A 23,450-nucleotide genomic window follows, 5' to 3' on the forward strand; every position below is an offset into this window, starting at 1 on the left:
ATATATATATATATATATATATATATATATAATCACTCCCAAAATAATAAGAGATTTAGTTTATATTGAAGAAACTGACACAGCCTTACTGCACCCTAATTTGCATACTAGCTAATGCCATTTGTTCTTAATTAAAACAATGGTAAGTCTTTAGACGTAAAATCCATTTAGTTGCTTTTTATTTCATTTTTAATTGTACAAAACTTTCCAGTAGTCACTGAAGGATGACAAGATATTACATGCATGATTCATTATCGTTTTCTTTTGCATAAATACATCTTCGGCATCGAGATATCAGACATTCGTCGCTGCCTAAACAAAACCACAATCTCCCTTTATCAATGTCTTGCAAACCGCGCACAACACAGCAAGCTTAGTGTCTTATGGTTTTGTCTGTCTGTAAACGTTTGTGTAAGGCCGGTCCCGTCACTACCCAAAGCCTCCTAATCCGTTTCCCATACGGCCACATTCACCCAGAGAAAGTTAAGCGACCCCTGTCACAAGTCAACCTATTAGTGTTGGGGGCACGTGACCACACCCGCAATGGATTAGATTTATGGGTCTGGATCATTTGAGGCAAGCTTAGACAACCTGTGTTGTCCATCTGTTCTGGAACTACAAGTCCCAGAATGCCCTATTCTTCCACAACAGAAAGCCACCTCTGACCTATTAAACGTAACATCAAAACTGAAACAATATAATGTTTATAGTGAGTTTAATACCATTTATTCAATAAAAATATAATGTAGGAGTGGTATTGTTAATTAAAACTAGGTATATTCATTACTGGTAAGCTGAATTAGTCAGGAGTTGGGGAAATAACATTTTCTGATGTTATTAAACAAGAGAGATGCAGTGTTATATATTACTACTAATATTCATAGATTGAAAACAACATTTCCTGCTCCACAGCCAGTGAGCAGATTCTGTGCCTCAATTAAAATTAATGTTGCATAATACATCTGTAAGCAATAAATACAAAGCCTAAAATAATGAACTAGCAGCCTCCACAGGGTGGAAGAGGGGAGTATTGTGTAGTTATTGGGGGAGCAGAGAGCAGGAAACACAGAGGAAGTCACGTCCTGTGTTTATGGAGCGAGAGGCAGGAACGTCACGTCCTCTGCAGAATAACACTACAGCTATATAACAAGATCACGGATGCGTCTCTGAGATCCTAATCCTTAAACAGCCACTAAACCTTAACTACAGGGTGATCTAAAATAAAAAACAAAAAGCTCCCATAAACAGATATACCAATAGATGGCATTGAAACTATAGCAACCACCAGCAATTCGTTTTCAGCGCCTATTTTTGCACTAGACAGATAAGAACTAATTGTTGATTTGTTGCTGTGGGATTAGTTCAGATTTGCCCCATTGGGTAATGTCAGTAAATAGCCCTCGTTGTACAGGATGGGTGTGTGCTGGATAAGTGCTATCAGCTATTTTGGCAATGCAATATCCTTCAGTAAATCTACACATAGTCCCCCTTCTAATCACAGCCTTCTCTCTAATATGTTCGGTTCCTACAAGTTCCTGAAAGAATCTATCAGGCAACGCTGGATGTCTACGCAGATGGAATCCGCTCTAAGGTCAGCATGTCATTTATCATAGGACCATTGTATATGGAAACCGAACGATGGGATGTGGCAGTGATCAGATTAACAGATGTGGGCAAAATTTTGTTACATGGCGAGAGCCGAGGGGAACGGACGGTGCCCCCGGTGGCTGCCAGTTGCCCGGGATTCACCCAGCTCTGGAGAAAACAGTGATCAAACTATTCTCTTGTTCTGAACTCGCAATTAAAGACAAAAAAGGGAGCGGGCCATCAGGCGGCCTCTTTACATTTACAGTGAAGAGCACAGACATTCTGCAACTCACCGGATGAACTACAAGCCCCAGCATGCCAGTCGGAGGCTGGAAGGGCAGAATGGGGCTTGTAGTTCAACATGTTATCGGTTATAACTGAAAGTCAAGTTTCCATAAGTTGATTCCCCAGGGACAACCAACAGACAGCGATCGGTTAAATATTAACCTGACTGAAGAAAGCACGGGTAAATATTAATATTAACATGACACAAAACAGAAAAGAAGCGATTATGCTGTAAATCTTCCTATCAGACCCCGATGTGTGTGTATAGAAGCTGAGAAGGCCCAAACCATGTCTCTGTATCAGGGATAAAGATCTGGCAAGTGAAGACCAACAGATACTGTATATATGAGAAGTATTTCTTCTGTCATTTTAAAGTTTTTAAATGATCCCACTAAAAATACGAGTATTGCATTGTTTTTAAACTCTGCAGCTGGTATACATTAGCGCTGTTGGACCACGTTCCATAGGACGGAGATATAAAATCCATATATATTATACATGTACATATCTATAACCTGCACCGATAAGCCGTAGTGGTTTTCACATGTTGCCCAGTTAGTTAATCAGAGGAAAACCTATGGGAGATTAGTTAAAAAGCAAAACTATAAACTAGACCGTGTTAGAGCCCTTACCCACCGGTGTCACATAAAACACCAGCAACACCGCACGTAGAATGAGTGATCACACTTGCCGCACTGGGGGTAGCGAGGGTGGGTCAATATCCCACCGTAAGCCTAGGCGTACACGGATCATCCACTGCCCGGTACGGTTGAGCTGCATTCAGTTCCAGCGCTCTGCGTGTACTCCTAGAGAACACATATTTCTCCTTAGAACAGCAAACAGCTTAAACGCACCGGACCACGGACACACTGTGCCGGACACACACACAGGTATCGGCACACAATTACAGGAATAGTGAATCTCTCCATTTTACTGCCTGTAAAAATCATTACATTCCCCACCACTTGGGAGCTAGCTTCCACTGCAGTAAATGGAAAATCACTGGAAATTGTTTACAATAACAAACGCTACTGTAGCGTGTGAACCTGCAGCTCAAACACATTCTCATTTCCTGCAACTTGCTGGTCTTAGAGCAAAACGACACCAAAAATTTATCAGCGGCGACAAATCTTGCTGACAAGTCGCATGTTCTTTCACTTATGGGGTGAGTACAATGGCGAGCAGCTGTCTCTTTACTAATTTGTAGTATAATATTCCCCCTAATCTAACTAATGTCCCCCCACTGCACACACCTAACTTCTACACTTTTCCTGTTGGATGTAACAAAACACTTGTAAGTTACGGCTGCACAAATCCCAGGAGCCAGGCAGTCAATCCGGCCCCCAAAAAAATGACAGCTTGCACCCAGCTTTTGGGAGCCTTTTCTTTTTAACTTAATAGATGCTCAACTTCCCGGCTCCTTAAAAGGTTCTGATGGCTCCTAGATTTGCCCGACTGGCTCCTGAATGCTGTATGAAGGCGTAAGCTATTTCAACATTCTGGCCGTTTGTCAGATAACCATGCATGCCTGCTGCAGTATACGTGCACCTCCCCTGACCGCCGCATCATCCCTGATGTTAGGAAACCTGAACTGCACAACACCCCCCGCCGCATCATCCATGATAGGAAACCTGAACTGCACGACACCCCTCGCTGCATCATCCCTGATGTTAGGAAACCTGAACTGCACAACACCCCCCACTGCATCATCCCTGATGTTAGGAAACCTAAACTGCAAAACACCCCCTGCAGCATCATCCCTGATGTTAGGAAAGCTGAACTGCACAACACCACCCGTCGCATCATCCCTGATGTTAGGAAATCTGAACTACACAACACCCCCCGCTGCATCATCCCTGATGTTAGGAAACCTAAACTGCACAACACCACCCGTCGCATCATCCCTGATGTTAGGAAACCTGAACTACACAACACCCCCCGCTGCATCATCCCTGATGTTAGGAAACCTAAACTGCACAACACCACCCGTCGCATCATCCGTGATGTCAGGAAGCTGAACTGCACAACACCCCCTGGCGCATCATCTGTGATGTTAAGAAAGCCGAATTGCACAACCCCTCCCCCTGCATCAGCCATGCTGTTAAGAAAGCTGAACAACCAGCAAGCCTCTACCACCGCATCATCTATGCTGTCAGGAGAGCTGAACTGCTGAATCTCTGTTCCTGCTATCAGTGTGAATTCCCTTACATTAGATACATGGCTCAGTGGCTGAAGCCAAAACGGACACAGTATGCAAAAGCGGTTCACTGGTGTCAGCGGCGATGGGGAAACAGGTGCACTGGAGTAAGGATTCTTGCTGGTGATCCATAACAAGCAGCATGGAACTTGAATCTAACTTAGACTATACAGGTACTTATAGGTCCCTGAAACTTAAGGAGGTAGGTGGCGTTACGCAGATTTACTGGGAGTATGAAAAGTTAGTAACTAGTGGCGTTAGCCTTTAAAAACATCATTGTAACGATCTATAGTTCATGACTGATCTCCGAACATCAAACAACAAGCACGAAAATATGCTATTTCCTGCTGAACGCAAATTGTGCAGCCAACTCTCCGAGGAGTTTAATGAAATTGAGCAATATTGGCGGTCAGTCAGGAAAAATATAATTAAGTTAATATGGCACCAGCCGCGAGGTAACACTCAGATATTACATACATAGATCTACACACACCTGTACACATTGTAATACTGCGGTAAATTATAATACAGTCTTAGGATTTAACTTAAGAAATACTGAATAAATGTCAATTGTGCTTCAAATTAAAAGGCTGCTGTTCCCTCTAAGCTGTTCACACTGGAAAGGAAAAGTATTAGAGAACTGAACTTGTTAGTGAAAATTAGTCGTGCAGGGTTGCACTGAACAGCAGATACACACCGGAGTTCTTAATAGATTACACTTTTAACTCCTTAGTGTCCAGACTGCTCAGCTCAGAAAGACCACTGAATCTCACCGCCGTCAGTGGAGTCAGCATAACATTGCTATGCTCAAAGGCAGCCAATGGGTTAAGCCCCCAGAATAAACTTAGCGAATTGTCCACAAGCCCATAAAGAGATCTTCACTACCCATCAAGGATGTTGCTGGGTTCAAGCTGTGTACAAGGCATCCATCCCCTCCCATTGCTTAGTGTACACATAGACGCCATGCGGGATCATGCAGGAGAACGTCATTTAGATTTACTAGGCCCGAGTCCTCTTAAAGGTCACGTACAGGAAAGCAGGACTGTGCAGTTTTGGGTCGTTTTACCCTCTGGATGTCAGGACAGTCCTGCCTTCCTGTCCAAACGGTGTAATTGGAACACAGTACTAGTGCGACTAAATGACAGGGGTCTGCATGACACCTTAACCTTTGGCGACGGCTGGCTGAGCGTCAGGAGATTCTGAGTTCAGCAAAGCCGAAGTGGCAAAGGTCATGTAGTGTTTGGAGTGCTAAGATGTACACCTAAGAATCGTGCGGCTCCTGCGCTTGTGTTCCGGATTCCGTCATCTCCGGCAAGCAAGCTTCTAGACCCAAACATTTGTTCCTAAAAACTGTAACAGGAGACCAGCTGCTCCCTTCCCCCTGCTGCATGAGATCACACAGTCTCAATTCCTAATCGCACTCATTGATCATGTAGCGCATTCGAGTTTGAGAAGATCATCTGTCTCAACATCGTACTGAGGCACCTTATACCCTTCAGTCCGTTCTTCTTTCATGGAGTTTTGTTCGTATGGACAGCAGCTGGTTAACCCAAGGGCTCAGAGTGAAAGAGAACCTTGGCAAGACTACCGAACATTCAGTAGACGTGCTGTGAGGCAGCAGAAGGGTTAATAAAGTTCCTGCTCCAGCCGTCACTTCTCTGACCCGTCCAATCAGTTCCGACGTTTCAAAATGACACCTAGTAACCCATAGGTAGTTACAGGTAAACACGAACACACACTGGTTATTTTGAAGCACAATGGTATTATCTGGTTTACGCTTTTTGATATCGGAGGCTCTGCTGGTTACAAACAAATAAATGAAATTGGAGTTTGATTTCTTCACTACTGATTGACCCACCCGGTGTCCTACCATGATCAGTTTGCCTGTCCCTTCTGTTTGGCCAAAGTCTTCTTCAGTTCCCTCAGGTTTTCGGTCAGGACCTCCACCTCGTCCAGCCGCCCGCTGTGCTTGGCATCAAATATGTATGCCTTAATGTTATCGATCTGCTGTAGAAGTAAATCTTCTTCGATCACATCCTCCTCATTTGCTCCTGAATCGGGCTCCTCAAAAGGATTCCCCGGACAATCCCCCTCATCCTCCTCAAAAGGGTTTTTGGAGACCCGTGGCTTCCAGTCGTCTTCTGGTGAGCTTTCAAAGGGATTGTAGAAGGCTGGTGTGGTCTCACGGTGGCTTCCTGCTTGCTCCTCTGGCTTTTCCTCGTCATCCTCATCAAACGGATTATATTCCCTGTTGCCGTTCTGCTGAATTTGGTCTGAGAGCGGCGGAGAGGACAAACCTTCCTCCTTCTCAAATGGGTTTAAGGTCACTGCTTTGTTCACATCAGCTTTAGGGAGAACAGGGGAGATCCGCGTAGGGGGAACAGCTCTCGTCTCCTGAGGACTTTGAGACACTGGTAGGGAAAGCTTCAGAGGGCCAACGTCTCGTTTGGGGAGGTGGAGATCTAGAGCTGCTGTTCGTTTGTCCTGCCATAGTGTCGCTTGACCCTGCTCTCTGAAATCCAGCGAGTGAGCTCTGTTGTGCTGAGCCAGCCCCCGTTTCTCCTCCCTGCTCACCTCTCTCTTTCTAAGCACCTCCAGCTGCTCTTGCTGCATGGCCTCGTCCTCTGCTAGCTCCTTGGACATCTGAATGGCTGTCTCCACCTGCTGCTGGTCATACTCATCCTGTAGCTGCCTCAGGTTTTCCTCTAACATACGGACCTCATCTACACGTCCAGCTTCTCGGGCCTGCTGGATGTACGAGATGATGTTCTCGATTTGCTGTAGAAGGGGGTCCGAGGTATCTCGATTACGAAGTACACCAGATGTTGGTAGCCACCCCTCCACTTTCCTGATGCGATTCCTCTGATGCAGCTCCCCGTTCATCACGTCAGAGGAACGAGGGGCGGCAATTTTATTCCTCTCATCTCTTTTCTTCTGTGCTTCAAGGGAGGCCTGTAGGGAAATAAACGATAACTTTTCAGAAGTTTGCATAGTATACATCCATCCATGCCACCAATTTAATTTGAGAGGAACGTCAGTCAACACCTATAACTCATCATCTAAGAGGTATTTACGGAAGATTTCAGCCACATGTGCACAAGAGTTATAAATCAGTATTTCCTCTGTGACAGGTGAATGGAGAAGAGACGGAAGCTCACGTCAAGGTCATTGATCCTTACGGAGACACACGCTGGTGCCATGTTCTCTTATTCCCCATACCCGCTCTATGTTCCGCTTTGCCAGGACGTCTGTGTGCATTGCACTGGTGTCTTTCCATATAGTTCAATGACCCCGGAGAACTTCTGTCTCTTATCTTCACTGATGAAAAATGGAACGAATGAGAGAAGGATTTAGAGAACATTGGTGTGTACCAGCCAGGTACTGTAATATATAGAGACTAATTCACAGCCCTCCTGCCATGAAGACCTCCGAAGGTCATGTGCAGTAATATTACCCCATGTTGCTCAGGAGAAGGCAAACAAAAATGCTAATAAAGCCCCACGGAAAGGTTTTAAATGGATGATAGACCAAACATAGGACTCGCAAAGTTCATGGTCCGTCATAGTTTTAAAAACAAAAAAACATACAGATGATCTTGTTTTCAAAATGATTTCTATTTTTAGCTCTGACTATGAGGGCAGTATAAGTAACTAGTACTCTAGTGTTAAAGGCATGAACATGGTTTAAAGAAATCTGCTTTCATTTGTCATGTTTTAGTTATGCTTTAAAAGAGCGTTTACCATGATTAGTTGGTTGAAATAAAATACAATCCAAATACAACTCGATCCCTCTAAAGGAAAGAAAAGAAATTCACGAATACTTTGTGATCGTTTACAATCTTGTGCCTTAAGAAACGCCGTGATTTTTTTTGTGTATCTAACCAAATGCAACAAAAATAAAACACAAAACACTGTACTGCAGATTTGGGGCTCACCCACAAGAAACTACCGCTTTAGAGGCGTCTTCTATAGCTTTAAATCTGTTCCCTGAAGACAAATTCCCCTAAAAAATACATACGTTTCTTCTGCTTTACAGTGTGCAAAATAAATTCCTCTTCATTTTTTCCCATAAAAAAACTCATGTACCACTGTGTGAGAACCAACCTGATAGATCAAAATCCGAAACAGCTGTCGGGGTAGTAAGTTGTTGTGGTTAATGACCTCTACCGGAACCTCAACCGACCCGGAAGTGGAAGGGAGCACTGAGTGGTCAGACGTCTAGTGCTCCCAGCCAATCGGTGCGGTGTCTGCACGTCTAGCTATGTGCGATTCGGTGACCCACGTCTATGGCCAGACTCCAGTGAACATGCCCCCGAGTGATTGTGCGATGAGAGTGGGTAGAATATTTATTTAAAGGAACAATGATTAACCTGTCGTTCTTTTTGTAATTTCTGCTCGTTCTCCTGTCTGCGCTTTTCTTTCAGCTCCTCGTACTTCTCTTTAGTCGGCAGAGACATCAGGCCTAAAAGTTTTTCCTACAAAAAAAAAAAAAAGATTGTCAAAGTGGTCAACAGAACGGAGGGGTCAGAGCTAATCTCTGTGCAGGAAACAGTCTCTCCGCGCTGATTAAGGTGCGTTACCTGCACAAACAGCGTCGCCGCGTATCTGATCATCTTCTGCAGCCGGAGGTGTTTAGGGTGCGGTTTGGGCTCCTCGTTCATTCCCAGGATGAGGATCTTTTTACTGAGAGGGAAAGACATGGCACAAATATCAAAAATGGTGGTACATAAAACAAAGTAACATTTAAATCCCCCCCCCACCAAAAAAAATATATACTTAATTTACAATACAACATTCAGCGTTAACCTGTGTAAACCACGCAGTGCGATTTTTGATCTCATGCGACTGAAGCATAAAGACACTTACAATCCATCGCCCCTCGTCTCGCCGCCTTATGGTCTATTGTCATCTGTTGTTCCTGTGCGTTTGGCTAACATATGTTACTGTATGTCCTGCGTAATTATGTCAATCGTTATATAAATGAGACACGCTATTCTTAAATGTTGCCATGTGGAGTGTTTAATCAGGGATAAGAACCAACAAGAAGTCTGGGTTAAACAATTAGCGTGTGCAGATATAATACTATCAACCTTTTCATGTTTAGTCAGCAAGGTCATTATTCTGCTAGTACCCTGGATTCGACTCCTAAGCGCCTTCTCCACACCCAGGGTTAAGTCTTATCATTTTCCCACCTATCTGGTTACCGCTCCTAATCCACCCAACATTAGCTCCACCACCGGGGGAATATTGAAGAGGATATAACCTGTGTTTGGGAGTACGGAGGGTGTTCCTGGATTAGCGACTAGGAACTGCGCTTACGTCACTGTGTATACGCTGTACCTGAAAATAATCACACCTGTCTGGTGATTGTATATCCACCTGTCTGTATCTATGAAATAAACCGCGTTTTGGTTGCAACAATCTACCAAGGTGATTTTCAAAGAACCCACTAGGACGTGCGGTCCTCACAACCTGACTATCTTTCTTTAAATGTCATAAATTGCCCCTCCCCCTTATTATAAACACCAATAGAAAAATATGGTGGAAATCCAAAACATTCCAATTGGATAGGAAATTATTTTCATCCAAACTTGCTGCGATGTCACTGGCCCAGGTGACCATTTTAAACCTGTCTATCCTGAATAATTCTGTTACATAGGAGACTGCAAGTCCAACACTCACACGTCTGTACTCAGTCCAGGGTGTTACAAGACAGAGAAACTTTCCCCCCATTAAAAACAACAAACAGTTCAGCTCTTAGAAAAAGGGACGGGACAGATAAAATGTTGGAGATTTAGTGGATTGTAAACACTCAAGTTATTTCAAGTAGATGTCGCTCAGTAATACGCAGCCTCTATGTATAATATGATTAAAAAGGAAGTTAGAGCACTATTAAACATGGCCAGCATGGTGGCTAAGTGGTTAGCCCTTCTGCCTCACAGCACTGGGGTCATGAGTTCAATTCCCGACCATGGCCTTATCTGTGTGGAGTTTGTATGTTCTCCCCGTGTTTGCGTGGGTTTCCTCCGGGTGCTCCGGTTACCTCCCACACTCCAAAAACATACTGGTAGGTTAATTGGCTGCTTACAAATTGACCCTAGTCTGCCTGTCTGTCTGTGTGTGTATCTTAGGGAATTTAGACTGTAAGCCCCAATGGGGCAGGGACTGATGTGAGTGAGTTCTCTGTACAGCGCTGTGTAATTAGTGGCGCTATATAAATAAATGGTGGTGATGATGATGATGATATACTCTCCAGAAATTAGTGACATCACTGAGGCGTGATGTACCGATGACGGTGATGTACAAAGGGGAGACAGACATTTATTTATGTAGATACTGCCCGAGTCGCTAAGAACGGATAAGACACATATTCCTATGTTATTTGTCTGCACACAGCTTCCACTGTGTGCAGACAAACAGCTCACATTCTATATGTAACGCTGATCATCCTCCCAATTACAGCACATACCGCTTGAAAACACGCTCACCTTAAAGCATCTATTAGTTCGTAGAGCCGCTGCACCTCTATCCTCAGGTTATTGGTATGGTCCAAATTGTAGGTTGTCTCCCCGGCGCTGAGCATAAAAGTAAACACAAAACAAGTTGCAGACTATTTGTCAGATAATTGCACCTTGTTGGAGACACACACAGAGAACAGGACAATGGGAAAGGGTGGGCCGCAGGGATGTGGGTGGTCAGGATACTGCCTCACCTCCCACCCACCCACATTCATTTCATATATTGTTATTTTCTTACATCACTTGCTAAGGTTGTTTTGCATTTATTTGTTAAAGGAGCAAACAAAAAAGAAGTGTCCTGTACCAGAATACGTCATGCACTTGTCACATGCAAAGGATTAAAAACACAACGCCTGTCCCCCCTTCACCTTACTTTTTGTTAATTAATTCCTTATACTTTTCCTGGGCAGATTCAAGATGACTGATCACCTGCAACCATCGGGGCGAGTTTCGCATTGTATGATGATCTTAGGCTCCATTATAAGGGGATATGGTGCAGTGTTATGCAGCTGATTGTACTCACTTGATAGACTGCGCCATCCGGATGTATTCAGGAGCCTTCTCATCCACCCTGTCCATACAGGATCGTAGTCGCTGCAAAAGTCAGCCACAGGTCAGTGTGTTCTCTACTGCAGCAAGGGTCAGACTCGTACCACGAGTACAGTAAATACATCAGTGTGTAATACGGGTTAGGCTCTACGACCTGGTGTGGCCCATTTAAAGTGGACACAAACATAACATATAGAGACATAGAATTTGACGGAAGCAAAATACAACCAAGTGTTCTACTGGCTTCAACTACACAGCTCGCTGACCTTCAGGTCATCCGATACTGTAACTACGAGCTGCCTCTCCTCCTATTGGCATCACATCACCACTCATTCTGTGTTCTGCTTTTGTATCCAACATGTATTATTTTATATTTTCATGTATTAAGTTTAAGACACCACAATCTAGTCAATTCCTTTACTTTCTCAAAATCGTAATCGCATTTAATTACCCTTTCTGAAGTATTAACCTTATTACAAAGATTTGTATTATTCACTAGTGAACACCTTAAGCAAACCAGGACCCAGGAGTGATTTTCCGAAGGTCTCTACTGGTCTCTTCTACTCTAATTACCTGCTCCCGTTCCTGGTTATAGGACTGTTTTCGGGCTGCACACACTCTGAAATTCCCTCCCTCGCACAGTAAGACTTTCCTCTGGTCTACAAACCTCCAAGGGTTCTCTGAAAACCAACCTCTTAAGGCAAGTTTATAATATTCCTCAACCACCCTCATCCTCCATAGGTTACCCTATTACCACTCTCTACACAGTTAACATAAGACAACATCGTCTGACCAACATTGCTGTGTGACTGATCACACAGCCCACTAAGCACTTTCTACCTTTCCATTATGGATGGACCATTATGCACAATGTAACACTTACTCTCATCTATCAAACTCCCATTGTCCCATATTCTGTAAGTTTGTGAGCTGGGCCTTCTTACCCCTCTCTGTCTGTATGTATTACCCAGTATTGTTTTATTACTGTGTTTGTTCCCAGTTGTAAAGCGCTATGGAATTTGCTGGCGCTATATAAATAAATGATGAGGATGATGAAAGTGATTCCATTAATTTTCCTACTAGCAGCCAATTCACAATGTTTTGACCACTAGGGGGCACTCTTGTGAACAGTTACAAATTAGAGTAATATAAGTTGATATTTTCTTCTGAACATTCACAGAAGGATGAAGCGATAGAGACAGCACAGAGACAGGATTCACCTGGTAGATCTTGACGATTTCTGGTGTGTGGTCTTTCTCGTCCATCTGCGTCTCCCGCTTGATCAGGGTGTCCTTACAGTGCAGACAGCAGCGGATCTTATCGTCGTCCTTCTCCTCCAGGACCGAACTGACGCTACTCAGGCTGCTGATACTCCCCCTGCGGGATGTCTGAGAACTGGAGCCCGGGGAGAGGTTGGGGCTACCGTGGGCAGAGAGGGAGGGCTTGCTGGCGCTGGTTAGTTTATCTGGAGAGAGAAAAGAGTCAATCTAGACGAATCACGAAACCACGTCCGAACCAAGCTCCGGGCATTGCAGTTACTTGTTCTTCTGCCGGATCTCTTGCTCCAGCTACAGGGCTAGTCTAAGTCCTGAGTACTAGTGAAGAGAGTCAGGTATGCAGCTATAACATGCGTTTGCAAACAGGAGCAACTGTAAGAATGTATTTTATGTTTGGTAGACATTAAGAACATCCTAATAAATGTATTTAATGGGAAAAGTTTATATATATATATAACTGTTTTCTATCTTTATCATTAACAGGTGACATTAATTCAATATTTTTTTTTTCTGTAAATTCTTTTGCGATTTTATACTCCACATAGGTATTGGACGTGTCCTGCAGATTCTTGTGTACCAGAGCAGCTCTGACCTACACCAGAATTCATCAGTGCACGTATCTTCAGATCTGTTTGCTGTTGAATTCGGAAATATACAGAGCCAATTTATGTTCGTTTTTAAACAACCGCACTTTGCGCTCAGAATGATCAGATACACTTTAAACATCAAAAGAAACGTAAAGTGTTACAGACATTAAAAGAGATCCTTCTCCCCCCAGTCCACCAAGCTAGGATCGATGTCTGCGGCCCCTGGCATTTGCGAGATGCCCCCCCCCCCCCCCCCCTGGACTCTGGAATCTTTCTAGCGATCGTTCTCTTGGTGTTGGCAGTAAAAGAAATTTTAATGTCAGCACTTCTGGATCCAGGAGACTGAAACCCGTAAGTGCCAACATCCAACAGCACTCAGGAGAATGACTGTAACAAAGGCGACAATTGGATGACGTATCTCCGGAGTGGGTTCTGTCAGTCGGTAGAGAAGGGGTCTTTTATTACGGACTGATAAGAATTAATAACAAAAAAACAGAAAAATAAAACGGAACACAGAGATAGAGAGAGAATATTTTAGCCAGTGAAGAAGAAACAAGGAGAAGGGGAGAACTACAGACGACAGAGGACATAATGATCTTATTTCTCACTGGCAAATGGAATGGTGAGGAGCTGAGTGCACCGCCGGCACATGATGGAACCACACAGCCGGCAGTGGTGACGCCTGTTACGTATGGTGAATTTGTTCCCGCAGTCCGGGCAGAAGGGCACGTCTTGGTCATTCACCCACGACACCACAGACTTTTCAATAGCTGAGAGAGAAGCAAACGCCAAATTAATCCCAATACTGACCCCAAGCGACAGCTGTGACCGGTGAGCTGGCGTACCTCTTATCTTGGCAGAGTCCGTATTAATGCGGTCAAACGATGTTAGCTAGAGACAGACAGACACATGGGGTTAGTGTTTAAGTCCTGAACATATTCAGGTATATTTTAAGAAAACTGGTCCAACAAATCACACTAACTTATTGCAGGTGCATTTGGCCAGGGTCAAAGCACCTATTGTCACCATTTTTCAAAACAGGGAACAGAACACGCAGACAAGCAGCTGAGGAAGTGGGCTGGGCTAAAGCAACCTGTGACGAATCAGATCATTAGAATCTTCACAGAAGAATAACAGTGTTTCAGCTCCGCCTACTCCTGTATGTCGTATGTAGGGAAGTTTGAAGGGGGAGGAGCTAGGCCAACACATAACCAATCCGAGTGTCTACATGTTATCGGCATAGATTTGTAATGTAACGCTCCCTGTACACCGATGTGGGTATTGGAGCCGCTACATACTATATTTCACACGTTTCATCTCTGGAGAGATTAATAAACTGATTTTAAAGGTTAGGGGCATATTCAATTAGGTTTCCGGTCCATGGCAACGCGCCGGAACGGGATGCGAAGTCAATCCACAGTACCGCTATAACGTGGATTTTTTTGCACAACCCAGAGTTGCGTAGGAATATCCGCGTTATTGCGGTACCGTATCACCGTCAATACTGTGCACTTTCTGCGGTAATGCGCGTTACCACGGACCAGAAACCTAATTGAATATGTCCCTATGTGTCCATTTTTTAGTTAATGTACTATATTTGATGGAACTGTTTCAGCAATGGTAATTAAATATAAATATTGTTCCAATTTTACATTTTTTTTTCAAACTTTAAGCCAGCAGAAAGAGGAGCAGCTACAGAAGCTGAGCTCCCGTCCAAACCTCACGAGCCCTGTTCTATTAAAGGGCCACTCCGACTCCAGGTGACGGAGCACTGGCCCATCCATAGCTGGGAATGCCAACAAATGGGGAGTGTGGTTCAATGTACAAGTCTGCAGAGGAGGTAAATAACAGGAAGGGTTCAATTGATTTGGGAAATTCTTCCCAGAGCTCCAAGCTGTGGATTCTGACATTACAGGGTCAGCAGCTGCTTTTACCCTTGTTGTCTCGTTAGTGTCACTACAAACATGTACTTTCACTGTTAAATAAAAACAATTAGGTTACCTTTAAAACTATCTGCTGTACGCAGCTTGTTTTGTTGCATTCCTAAGGTGCCAAAGTCACGGTAGTCTGGCTAAGCCCCAGGAAACTAAACTCACCTTTTCTAAGCGTATGATTAGCTTGTTGACTTCCACCACGTCATGGTCAATCCTGGCCGCTCGGTGACGCTTAAAGTCGGAGAGGTGATTCCGCACAGCCCCTGTTAGGGGACGAAGGACAAAATAACTAACCGATGATGATTCCCATTATAATAAACAAAACAAAACTTCATGACTGAAACTGTATCCACTCCTGAAGGTGCAGTTACTGCATCGTTACATAGGAAGCGGTTAATGTTTAGTTATCTCAGTGTCAGGACTCCAGCAGGCGGGTTAAACATCTGCAATGTTAGTGACAGAAAGCACCGCTCGTAGCGATTGTATATTACTAATCTGCTACAGACTAAACAATGAAACTTAAACTACCTTAAATATTCTCTTAATAATATGGCAGACAATGATGGGGGTTTTCCACCTTCAGATAATTTTAATTCAATGGCTTGTACGCGCCTTTCTGTAACATTGACCTAATACATAAAATTCCCTCTATAGCATCTTCCTTAATGTGCTTTTCATCCATGTATTTATATCATCAGCTCTATTTATGTTACCCTGCGATGCCGCTGTATCCACTGCAGAAAACACAGCTGATATAAATATGGGTTATAAAGCAAAAAGACGGGCATAGGTCAATGAATTAATGTTATCTGACGGTGGAAAGCCCTTTTAATATGTTTCAATGTTACAAATGTGCCCTTAAGGACTATCTCACATCACCAACGCCTGTTTAGAGTTCCCACAATTGTGTTCTAAAACTTCAACATCGTGTTTATAGCTTTTAGAAATTTAGCACAGGTGTGAACGAACCCTGAAAGGTGTGTGCATCCTTATCAAGGATTCTCCAACTTCCAGTTAAAACGCTCCTTGACAACCGTCTCCAAAGTGCAGTTGTCAGCACTGCCTCTATCCTTACTGTTCAGTGATTGGCTCTCAGCGGGATGCAGCTAAAAGCAATACAGTGTCAACTCACCTAATTCCTGGGGCTCCCACATACATGGGTCCACTCCCCCATAGCTGAAAGCCTCATAGCGCTCCTGGGACCCCCCCTCCGCTCGCTCCCCTCCATCCTTCTTCAGCAACTTATCCTTGGCTTTCTTGGCAATTTGAACCAGATCTAAACACACAAACAAAGGGCATGTAGAGGACACGAGACAGAAACCTCCCCTGATTTACAGATAGGAGCAAATCCATCTACTGGGTGCAAAATTTGCAACAGGAAAACAACATGCAGTGTAGGTAATGTAAAATGCACAACCGAAAACACAGCGTGGAAATAGAACTGTCCAGTATGCAAGAATATGCTGTATTTGCCATGCATGCAAAATATATATTATATATAAAATCATTTGAATTTTTGGTTTAGCTGTCCCTCCATACTAAATAAAATACAATTACCCTCCTTTAAGTAAGGAAGCATTGGGACGACTGCAATTAACTGAGCGTATGCAGCCATTTTTTGAGCCACACAATCAGACCGCCTGTGCGACGATACAATGGGCATTACCCCGACAAGCAACACTCACTTTTGAGCTGGCCCTTCACATCTCTGTCTTCGCTGGAGTGTTCTTCTTCATAATGGGAATGTAGCTGGTAAAATGACTGAAGATCTTTTAGGCATAAGGGGCAGAGGAAACCCTCCCTCACTTCACCCTGTTCATCAAATGGGGCATTGTAGTGCGACGCCATGAGAGACCCGGGTATAGGCGATCAGGACCAGGGAGACAGCTGACAGCGCTTCACACACACCTGAGAAGACAGAAAGTAATAGAAGTAGTTTTACTTTCCATTTACTGTACCAGTAACACCAGTTGTCATCTGGTGCTTTACATTATGCTCAGATGTTTACTTGTCAAAATCAAAAATGAATATTGTATATTTAAAAACATTTTCCAATATAGGACTAGTATTAGCAAACAGACAGACAGACCGGCCAGAGCCCATCTGCAAGGCTAGAGACATGGCTGGATGACCGGACTGAGGGCTACTAACTAACAAAGTGCGGAATTGCTGGAGTGCCAAAGTCACTAAAAAAATTAAAAAAATCAAATGTCAGATTGATTACTGGACATTTATACATTGGAGCCATTAGAATATATGAAGCCCAATGTTAGTGACCCCCTCCTCACAGCTCTTATACTGTCCACTAGTCACATATCTATTTCCTGCATACATCCCGATTCCTAGCATCCATTGTTCAGCCGTCCACCCTCTTTGTCATAACTCATGCTCCCATCACAGATCTCCTAGTCACAAAGTTGTCACCTCCATACACCCTCATTCTAAGTTTCCCCCAGTCACAGACCTGTCACCCGCATACACCCTCATTCTCAGTTTCCCCCTGTCACAGACTTGTCACACCCATACACCCCCATTCTCAGTGCCCCCCCAGTCAGACTTTTCACCCCCCATACACCCTCATTCTCAGTGCCCCCCCCAGTCACAGACCTGTCACCCCAATTCTCAGTGCCCCCCCCCAGTCACAGACCTGTCACTCCCCTATTCACCCTTATTCTCAGTGTCCCCCCTGTCACTCCCATCCACCCTTATTCTCAGTGTCCCCCCCAGTCACAGATCTGTCACCCACATTCACCCTTATTCTCAGTGTCCCCCCTGTCACAGACCTGTCACTCCCATCCACCCTCATTCTCAGTGCCCCCTCCCTCAGTCACAGAGCTGTCACTCCCCATACACCCTCATTCTCAGTGTCCCCCCTGTCACTCCCATCCACCCTCATTCTCAGTGCCCCCCCCCCGTCACAGACCCGTCACCCACATTCACCCTTATTCTCAATGTCCCCCCAGTCACAGTCTTGCCACCCACATTCACCCTTATTCTCAGTGTCCCCCGTCACCCACATTCACCCTTATTCTCAGTGTTCCCCCTGTCACAGACCTGTCACTCCCATCCACCCTCATTCTCAGTGTCCCCCCTGTCACAGACCTGTCACTCCCATCCACCCTCATTCTCAGTGCCCCCTCCCTCAGTCACAGAGCTGTCACTCCCCATACACCCTCATTCTCAGTGTCCCCTCCAGTCACAGACCTGTCACCCCCCATACACCCTCATTCTCAGTGTCCCCTCCAGTCACAGACCTGTCACCCCCCATACACCCTCATTTTCAGTGTCCCCTCCAGTCACAGACCTGTCACCCGCATACACCCTCATTCTCAGTTTCCCCCTGTCACAGACTTGTCACACCCATACACCCCCATTCTCAGTGCCCCCCCCAGTCAGACTTTTCACCCCCCATACACCCTCATTCTCAGTGCCCCCCCCCAGTCACAGACCTGTCACCCCAATTCTCAGTGCCCCCCCCAGTCACAGACCTGTCACTCCCCTATTCACCCTTATTCTCAGTGTCCCCCCTGTCACTCCCATCCACCCTTATTCTCAGTGTCCCCCCCAGTCACAGATCTGTCACCCACATTCACCCTTATTCTCAGTGTCCCCCCTGTCACAGACCTGTCACTCCCATCCACCCTCATTCTCAGTGTCCCCCCTGTCACAGACCTGTCACTCCCATCCACCCTCATTCTCAGTGCCCCCTCCCTCAGTCACAGAGCTGTCACTCCCCATCCACCCTCATTCTCAGTGCCCCCCCCGTCACAGACCCGTCACCCACATTCACCCTTATTCTCAGTGTCCCCCCAGTCACAGTCTTGCCACCCACATTCACCCTTATTCTCAGTGTCCCCCGTCACCCACATTCACCCTTATTCTCAGTGTTCCCCCTGTCACAGACCTGTCACTCCCATCCACCCTCATTCTCAGTGTCCCCCCTGTCACAGACCTGTCACTCCCATCCACCCTCATTCTCAGTGCCCCCTCCCTCAGTCACAGAGCTGTCACTCCCCATACACCCTCATTCTCAGTGTCCCCTCCAGTCACAGACCTGTCACCCCCATACATCCTCATTTTCAGTGTCCCCTCCAGTCACAGACTCGTCACCCACATTCACCCTTATTCTCAGTGTCCCCCCAGTCACAGTCTTGCCACCCACATTCACCCTTATTCTCAGTGTCCCCCCTGTCACCCACATTCACCCTTATTCTCAGTGCCCCCTCCAGTCACAGACCTGTCACCCCTCAATACACCCTCATTCTCAGTGTCCCCCCCCTGTCACAGACCTGTCACACCCATACACCCTCATTCTCAGTGTCCCCCCCCTGTCACAGACCTGTCACCCACATTCACCCTTATTCTCAGTGCCCCCTCCAGTCACAGACCTGTCACTCCCATCCACCCTCATTCTCAGTGCCCCCTCCAGTCACAGACCTGTCACCCCTCAATACACCCTCATTCTCAGTGTCCCCCCCCCTGTCACAGACCTGTCACCCCCCATACACCCTCATTCTCAGTGTCCCCTCCAGTCACCCACATTCACCCTTATTCTCAGTGCCCCCTCCAGTCACAGACCTGTCACTCCCATCCACCCTCATTCTCAGTGTCCCCCCCCCCCTGTCACAGACCTGTCACTCCCATCCACCCTCATTCTCAGTGTCCCCCCCCTGTCACAGACCTGTCACCCACATTCACCCTTATTCTCAGTGCCCCCTCCAGTCACAGACCTGTCACTCCCATCCACCCTCTTTCTCAGTTCCCCTCTCCAGTCACAGACCTGTCACCCCTCAATACACCCTCATTCTCAGTGTCCCCCCCCCCTGTCACAGACCTGTCACCCCCCATACACCCTCATTCTCAGTGTCCCCTCCAGTCACCCACATTCACCCTTATTCTCAGTGCCCCCTCCAGTCACAGACCTGTCACCCCTCAATACACCCTCATTCTCAGTGTCCCCCCCCCCTGTCACAGACCTGTCACCCCCCATACACCCTCATTCTCAGTGTCCCCTCCAGTCACCCACATTCACCCTTATTCTCAGTGCCCCCTCCAGTCACAGACCTGTCACTCCCATCCACCCTCATTCTCAGTGTCCCCCCCCTGTCACAGACCTGTCACACCCATACACCCTCATTCTCAGTGTCCCCTCCAGTCACAGACCTGTCACCCCCTCCCAGGCACACCCTCTATATCCGCTGCCCCCAGTTGCCCGGGCGGTCTCCGCGGTCCCCCTATATAAGACACCCCAGCCCCCGGTGTCCTTGTACCGCAGTCCCCCGTCTCCCTCCCTCTTACTCCGCTGGACGCCATAGCTGTCACTCCCGAATCGATAGCTCGGCGATCCGAGGCCGCCTTCCGCGGACTGAGAGCCGAGCGCCGAGCAATCGATAGTCAGGTCTGGAAGGTCTGGGGCAGAATGCAGATCAGTTATTATGGGAGGGGGCAGAGCTGGGGGGACCCAGCAGGGTGAGTGACAGACAGCAGGATGAGGTGAGGAAGAACAGGAGATAGTCAAATATATATTAATATGATGTGCACTCTGCTAGCTGGATTACAACATGGTCATTATGTATTGGCCTCAGCTTTAATTTGTTCAAAAGCAGCCTACAAAATATGATATAGCATATGTATATGGTCAGTGAGTTAGGTTCAGTGTTGAAAGTGTAAATGCACAAAATGAGAATGTGAAATTCTACTTATTTGTCTCCTGTTGCAAAAAAAAGGTTTTGTTGTGTGTGATGAGATATTTAAATGAGACTTAAGAAGTGGTAAGGGCATCTGCGATTAAGAGTTGGCCATAGGCGGCTGTTTGTACATTAAAGGACTTTTTACAACTTACCGAGCATTATCCTATACTTGCAATGGGATACCAAAATGTGCCCATACTTTTATGATTAATTTAGTTTAATGATTAGGCTAAAAATGAGCAGTATTTTAGGATAAATATTGGAAGTTAGAATTAATTAACTGTAATTTTTCTGATTGGTTGGTATGGGTAATACCACCTTTATACCCCTGCACCAGTTTTCATAAAAGTCTCCACTTGTCTTACATAAGGACCAAGGAGATCTTTTGGGATTCATGCGATGCCGTGAACAGAATCAGGTCACAGGAGCCTTCAATTATTTCAATTATTACCACAAATATTTGTAATATCTATTTACGGAACCACATACCACCACAGTTGTTTCTGAGTCTCCATAATGTGTTGTTTGCTGGCTCTTCACTTTTCGAGGCAGCCATTTTGTGAGTTGAACCAATATCCAGACTGTGAGATCACTACGAATCAATAACATCACCTGAGGCATAAAGTGTGTTATTGCTCAGTGATGTCGCTGGTTTGTGGTGAAACGATCAGCTATATTTTCATGAATAGTGGTTCGCCTCACAAAATGGCTGCCTCCACTGTGAATAGTCAATGGCAGCACATTAATGTGAGTGAGGGTTAAAATACTGCAGCTTTCAAAAGGTGAGGCCTTAAGGTAAATAGAATTTATTTCAACCAGTGAAGCTCTGTGTAAATAAATTTATTTTTCAAACGATCTGTGAAATTGCATTGAGTTCTGAAATAAAACTTTTTTTTTTTTTTAACAGAGAACACAGAGACAAAGGAGAAACATAAGGTATCAAAGATGATATAAAAGCTCTAAGAACTACCACTAATGTAATATGTCATATATGACGCATTTATTATAAATGTAATACTATCACATAAAGTTGAAATGATGGGCAGTATCTTCACTTTTACCACTTCACAGTTTGCAGAATCATCTCATTGCCTCATTCATTATGGTACGCAAAATGGACGTATTGTACATTTTTTTTAAAAACACGTGAAGCTGGGTACACACTATAGGGTTTTCATTGTGCTATCGTGCCGATCACACGGCCGTTTGGTAAGATATTCATTAGTGTGTACGCCATACTTGCCAACTCTCCCGGACTTTCCGGGAGACTCCTAAAATTCGGGTAGGTCTCCCGGGCTCCCGGGAGAGCAGGCAAATATCCCGCATATGGCATCTTGCTCCTCAAAATGACGCGAGTTTCGGTGAATAGCGTCATTTTGGCCCCGCCCCCAGGAACAAAAACGGCATTTTGTTGCGTGGGGCGGGGCCAAATTGCTGGATATGTAGAATACATATGTAGAATATAAAGTCTCAGTAGCATCCACAGGGGAAAAAAAAGTATTAAATTATTGTCACCTGTTAATAATATAGTCATTAAAGAAAACATTAAATATAAGAGTTTTTTTCCATGAAATACACTTTGGAACAGTGGAAACACGTTGTCTGGAGTGACGTCACCATCTGTCAGTATGATGGATTAACTTGGGTTTGGCAGATGCCAGCAGTATGCTTTCATCCCCAATGCCTACTGCCCACTGTGGAGGAGGAATAATGGTCTGGGCTTGTTTTTCACGGTTTGGCCTGGGCCGCTTAGTTCCAGTGAAGGGGATTCATTCTAGAGAATTGTGTTCTTCCAACACCTTGGGGAGGACCTTCTCCTGTTTCGACATGACAGTGCCCAGTGCACACAGCGAGGTCAGTCAAAACTGTCGTTTTCATGGACCTCCTCGATGACTTATAATAACCTTACAATTTCCAGTAGGGCGTACATTGAAATGTGTTGATGAGGCTAATAACCAAGTCTGTGTATGTAGAATAGGAAAGAATGCGTGGGAGACGCTTTATCTAGAGCTGGTCTTTCTCCTTTTCAACACAGTTAGTGTCTTGTATATAGTGTGTGTAGGTTAATTTCTCCCCGTGGTGCAGGTTATACGGTGCTTCTTATCTGGCCCTGATCCGCCTGCTGGTGCGCCTCAAAACCATCTGTTGGCTGTAGACAAGACACAATCCTATGCCCTCTTGTATGTGTTTCTTTCTGCCAAGGTCATAACAAACTAATGATCTATATCACTTGCTTCTAAAACTAATTGCACAATGATACAATGTTACCGTCAGTAGCACCAGGGATTATGCAAATTATTTCTATATTCATTTCCACGTTATTTACGGCCCGTTTAGTTAAGAAAAATGGGACCTGATTATCTGTATCTGATACTCACGTGCTTTGTACCGGGTACTGATACTGTATGATAAATACTTCAAAGTCAGATATATCAACATGAGCCCTGGGTGGTATCATGTGAAGCTTAGTAGATTGTAAAACAATTAATTTGGGGTTGAGTGGCCCAGCCTTCTATTCCTGAGAATATACATTGAGCTTTACTCTAAAAAGATTATTTTTTTAGTTTGTCTAATTGACTGGCAGCACTATTGCGTTTACATTACTGAACCTTTTAATTAGCACACTCTATATAGTTTTTCATAAGCAGGATACATAGATACTGCTTTCAGGAAATTCTAGAAAATAAATAGAAACTTTGCGCTACAATACACAACTGTTTTCTCATATGTATACGATGAGATGTCCTGTATCACAGATTGTGGTAATGTTATGTAGAAATTCAGGATAAGACAACCCAGTGTGCTCCAAGTATCACCTCTAGTCAAC

General features: G+C 45.0%; 2 protein-coding genes across 3 annotated transcripts in view; one reads left to right on the forward strand and one right to left on the reverse strand.

The window, feature by feature from the left end:
- Positions 1-162: 162 nt before the first annotated feature.
- On the reverse strand, positions 163-20,326 carry RBSN (rabenosyn, RAB effector). 2 transcript variants are annotated; one of them, XR_012678619.1, is made up of 13 exons: positions 20,232-20,326; positions 16,619-16,841; positions 16,066-16,209; positions 15,096-15,196; positions 13,845-13,890; positions 13,608-13,769; positions 12,356-12,600; positions 11,110-11,180; positions 10,557-10,643; positions 8,649-8,751; positions 8,439-8,543; positions 3,504-7,021; positions 163-3,458 (listed from the first exon to the last, which is right to left on the reverse strand). XR_012678619.1 is itself a non-coding variant. In XM_075183700.1 (12 exons), exons 2-12 carry the CDS (start codon positions 16,779-16,781, stop codon positions 5,945-5,947), a joined length of 2,304 nt encoding a protein of 767 aa, XP_075039801.1. In that variant the 5' UTR covers positions 16,782-16,841; positions 20,232-20,326; the 3' UTR covers positions 163-5,944. The 2 variants fall into 2 exon arrangements, 1 of the variants encoding a protein (XP_075039801.1); XM_075183700.1 differs by having other exon boundaries at positions 163-7,021.
- The window catches only part of TMCC1 (transmembrane and coiled-coil domain family 1), a 181,324-nt gene continuing 178,197 nt past the window's right edge, over positions 20,324-23,450 (forward strand). Inside the window, exons 1-2 of the mRNA XM_075183702.1 lie at positions 20,324-20,426; positions 21,531-21,559. The gene's annotated coding sequence lies outside the window, so the exon portion shown is untranslated. The remainder of the gene's footprint in view (positions 20,427-21,530; positions 21,560-23,450) is intronic.

Source organism: Mixophyes fleayi, chromosome 8 (assembly GCF_038048845.1).
Source record: "Mixophyes fleayi isolate aMixFle1 chromosome 8, aMixFle1.hap1, whole genome shotgun sequence".
Taxonomy (NCBI): Eukaryota; Metazoa; Chordata; class Amphibia; order Anura; family Limnodynastidae; genus Mixophyes; species Mixophyes fleayi.

Coding starts and splice junctions, on each gene's coding strand:
- RBSN (XM_075183700.1), bottom strand. CDS start 16,781: ATGGCGTCGCACTACAATGCCCCATTTGATGAACAGGGTGAAGTGAGG. Junction 15,197..16,065: donor GTGGGAGCCCCAGGAATTAG/GTGAGTTGACAC, acceptor GTCCCCTAACAG/GGGCTGTGCGGAATCACCTC. Junction 7,022..8,438: donor AATTACAAAAAGAACGACAG/GTTAATCATTGT, acceptor ATTTCCCTACAG/GCCTCCCTTGAAGCACAGAA.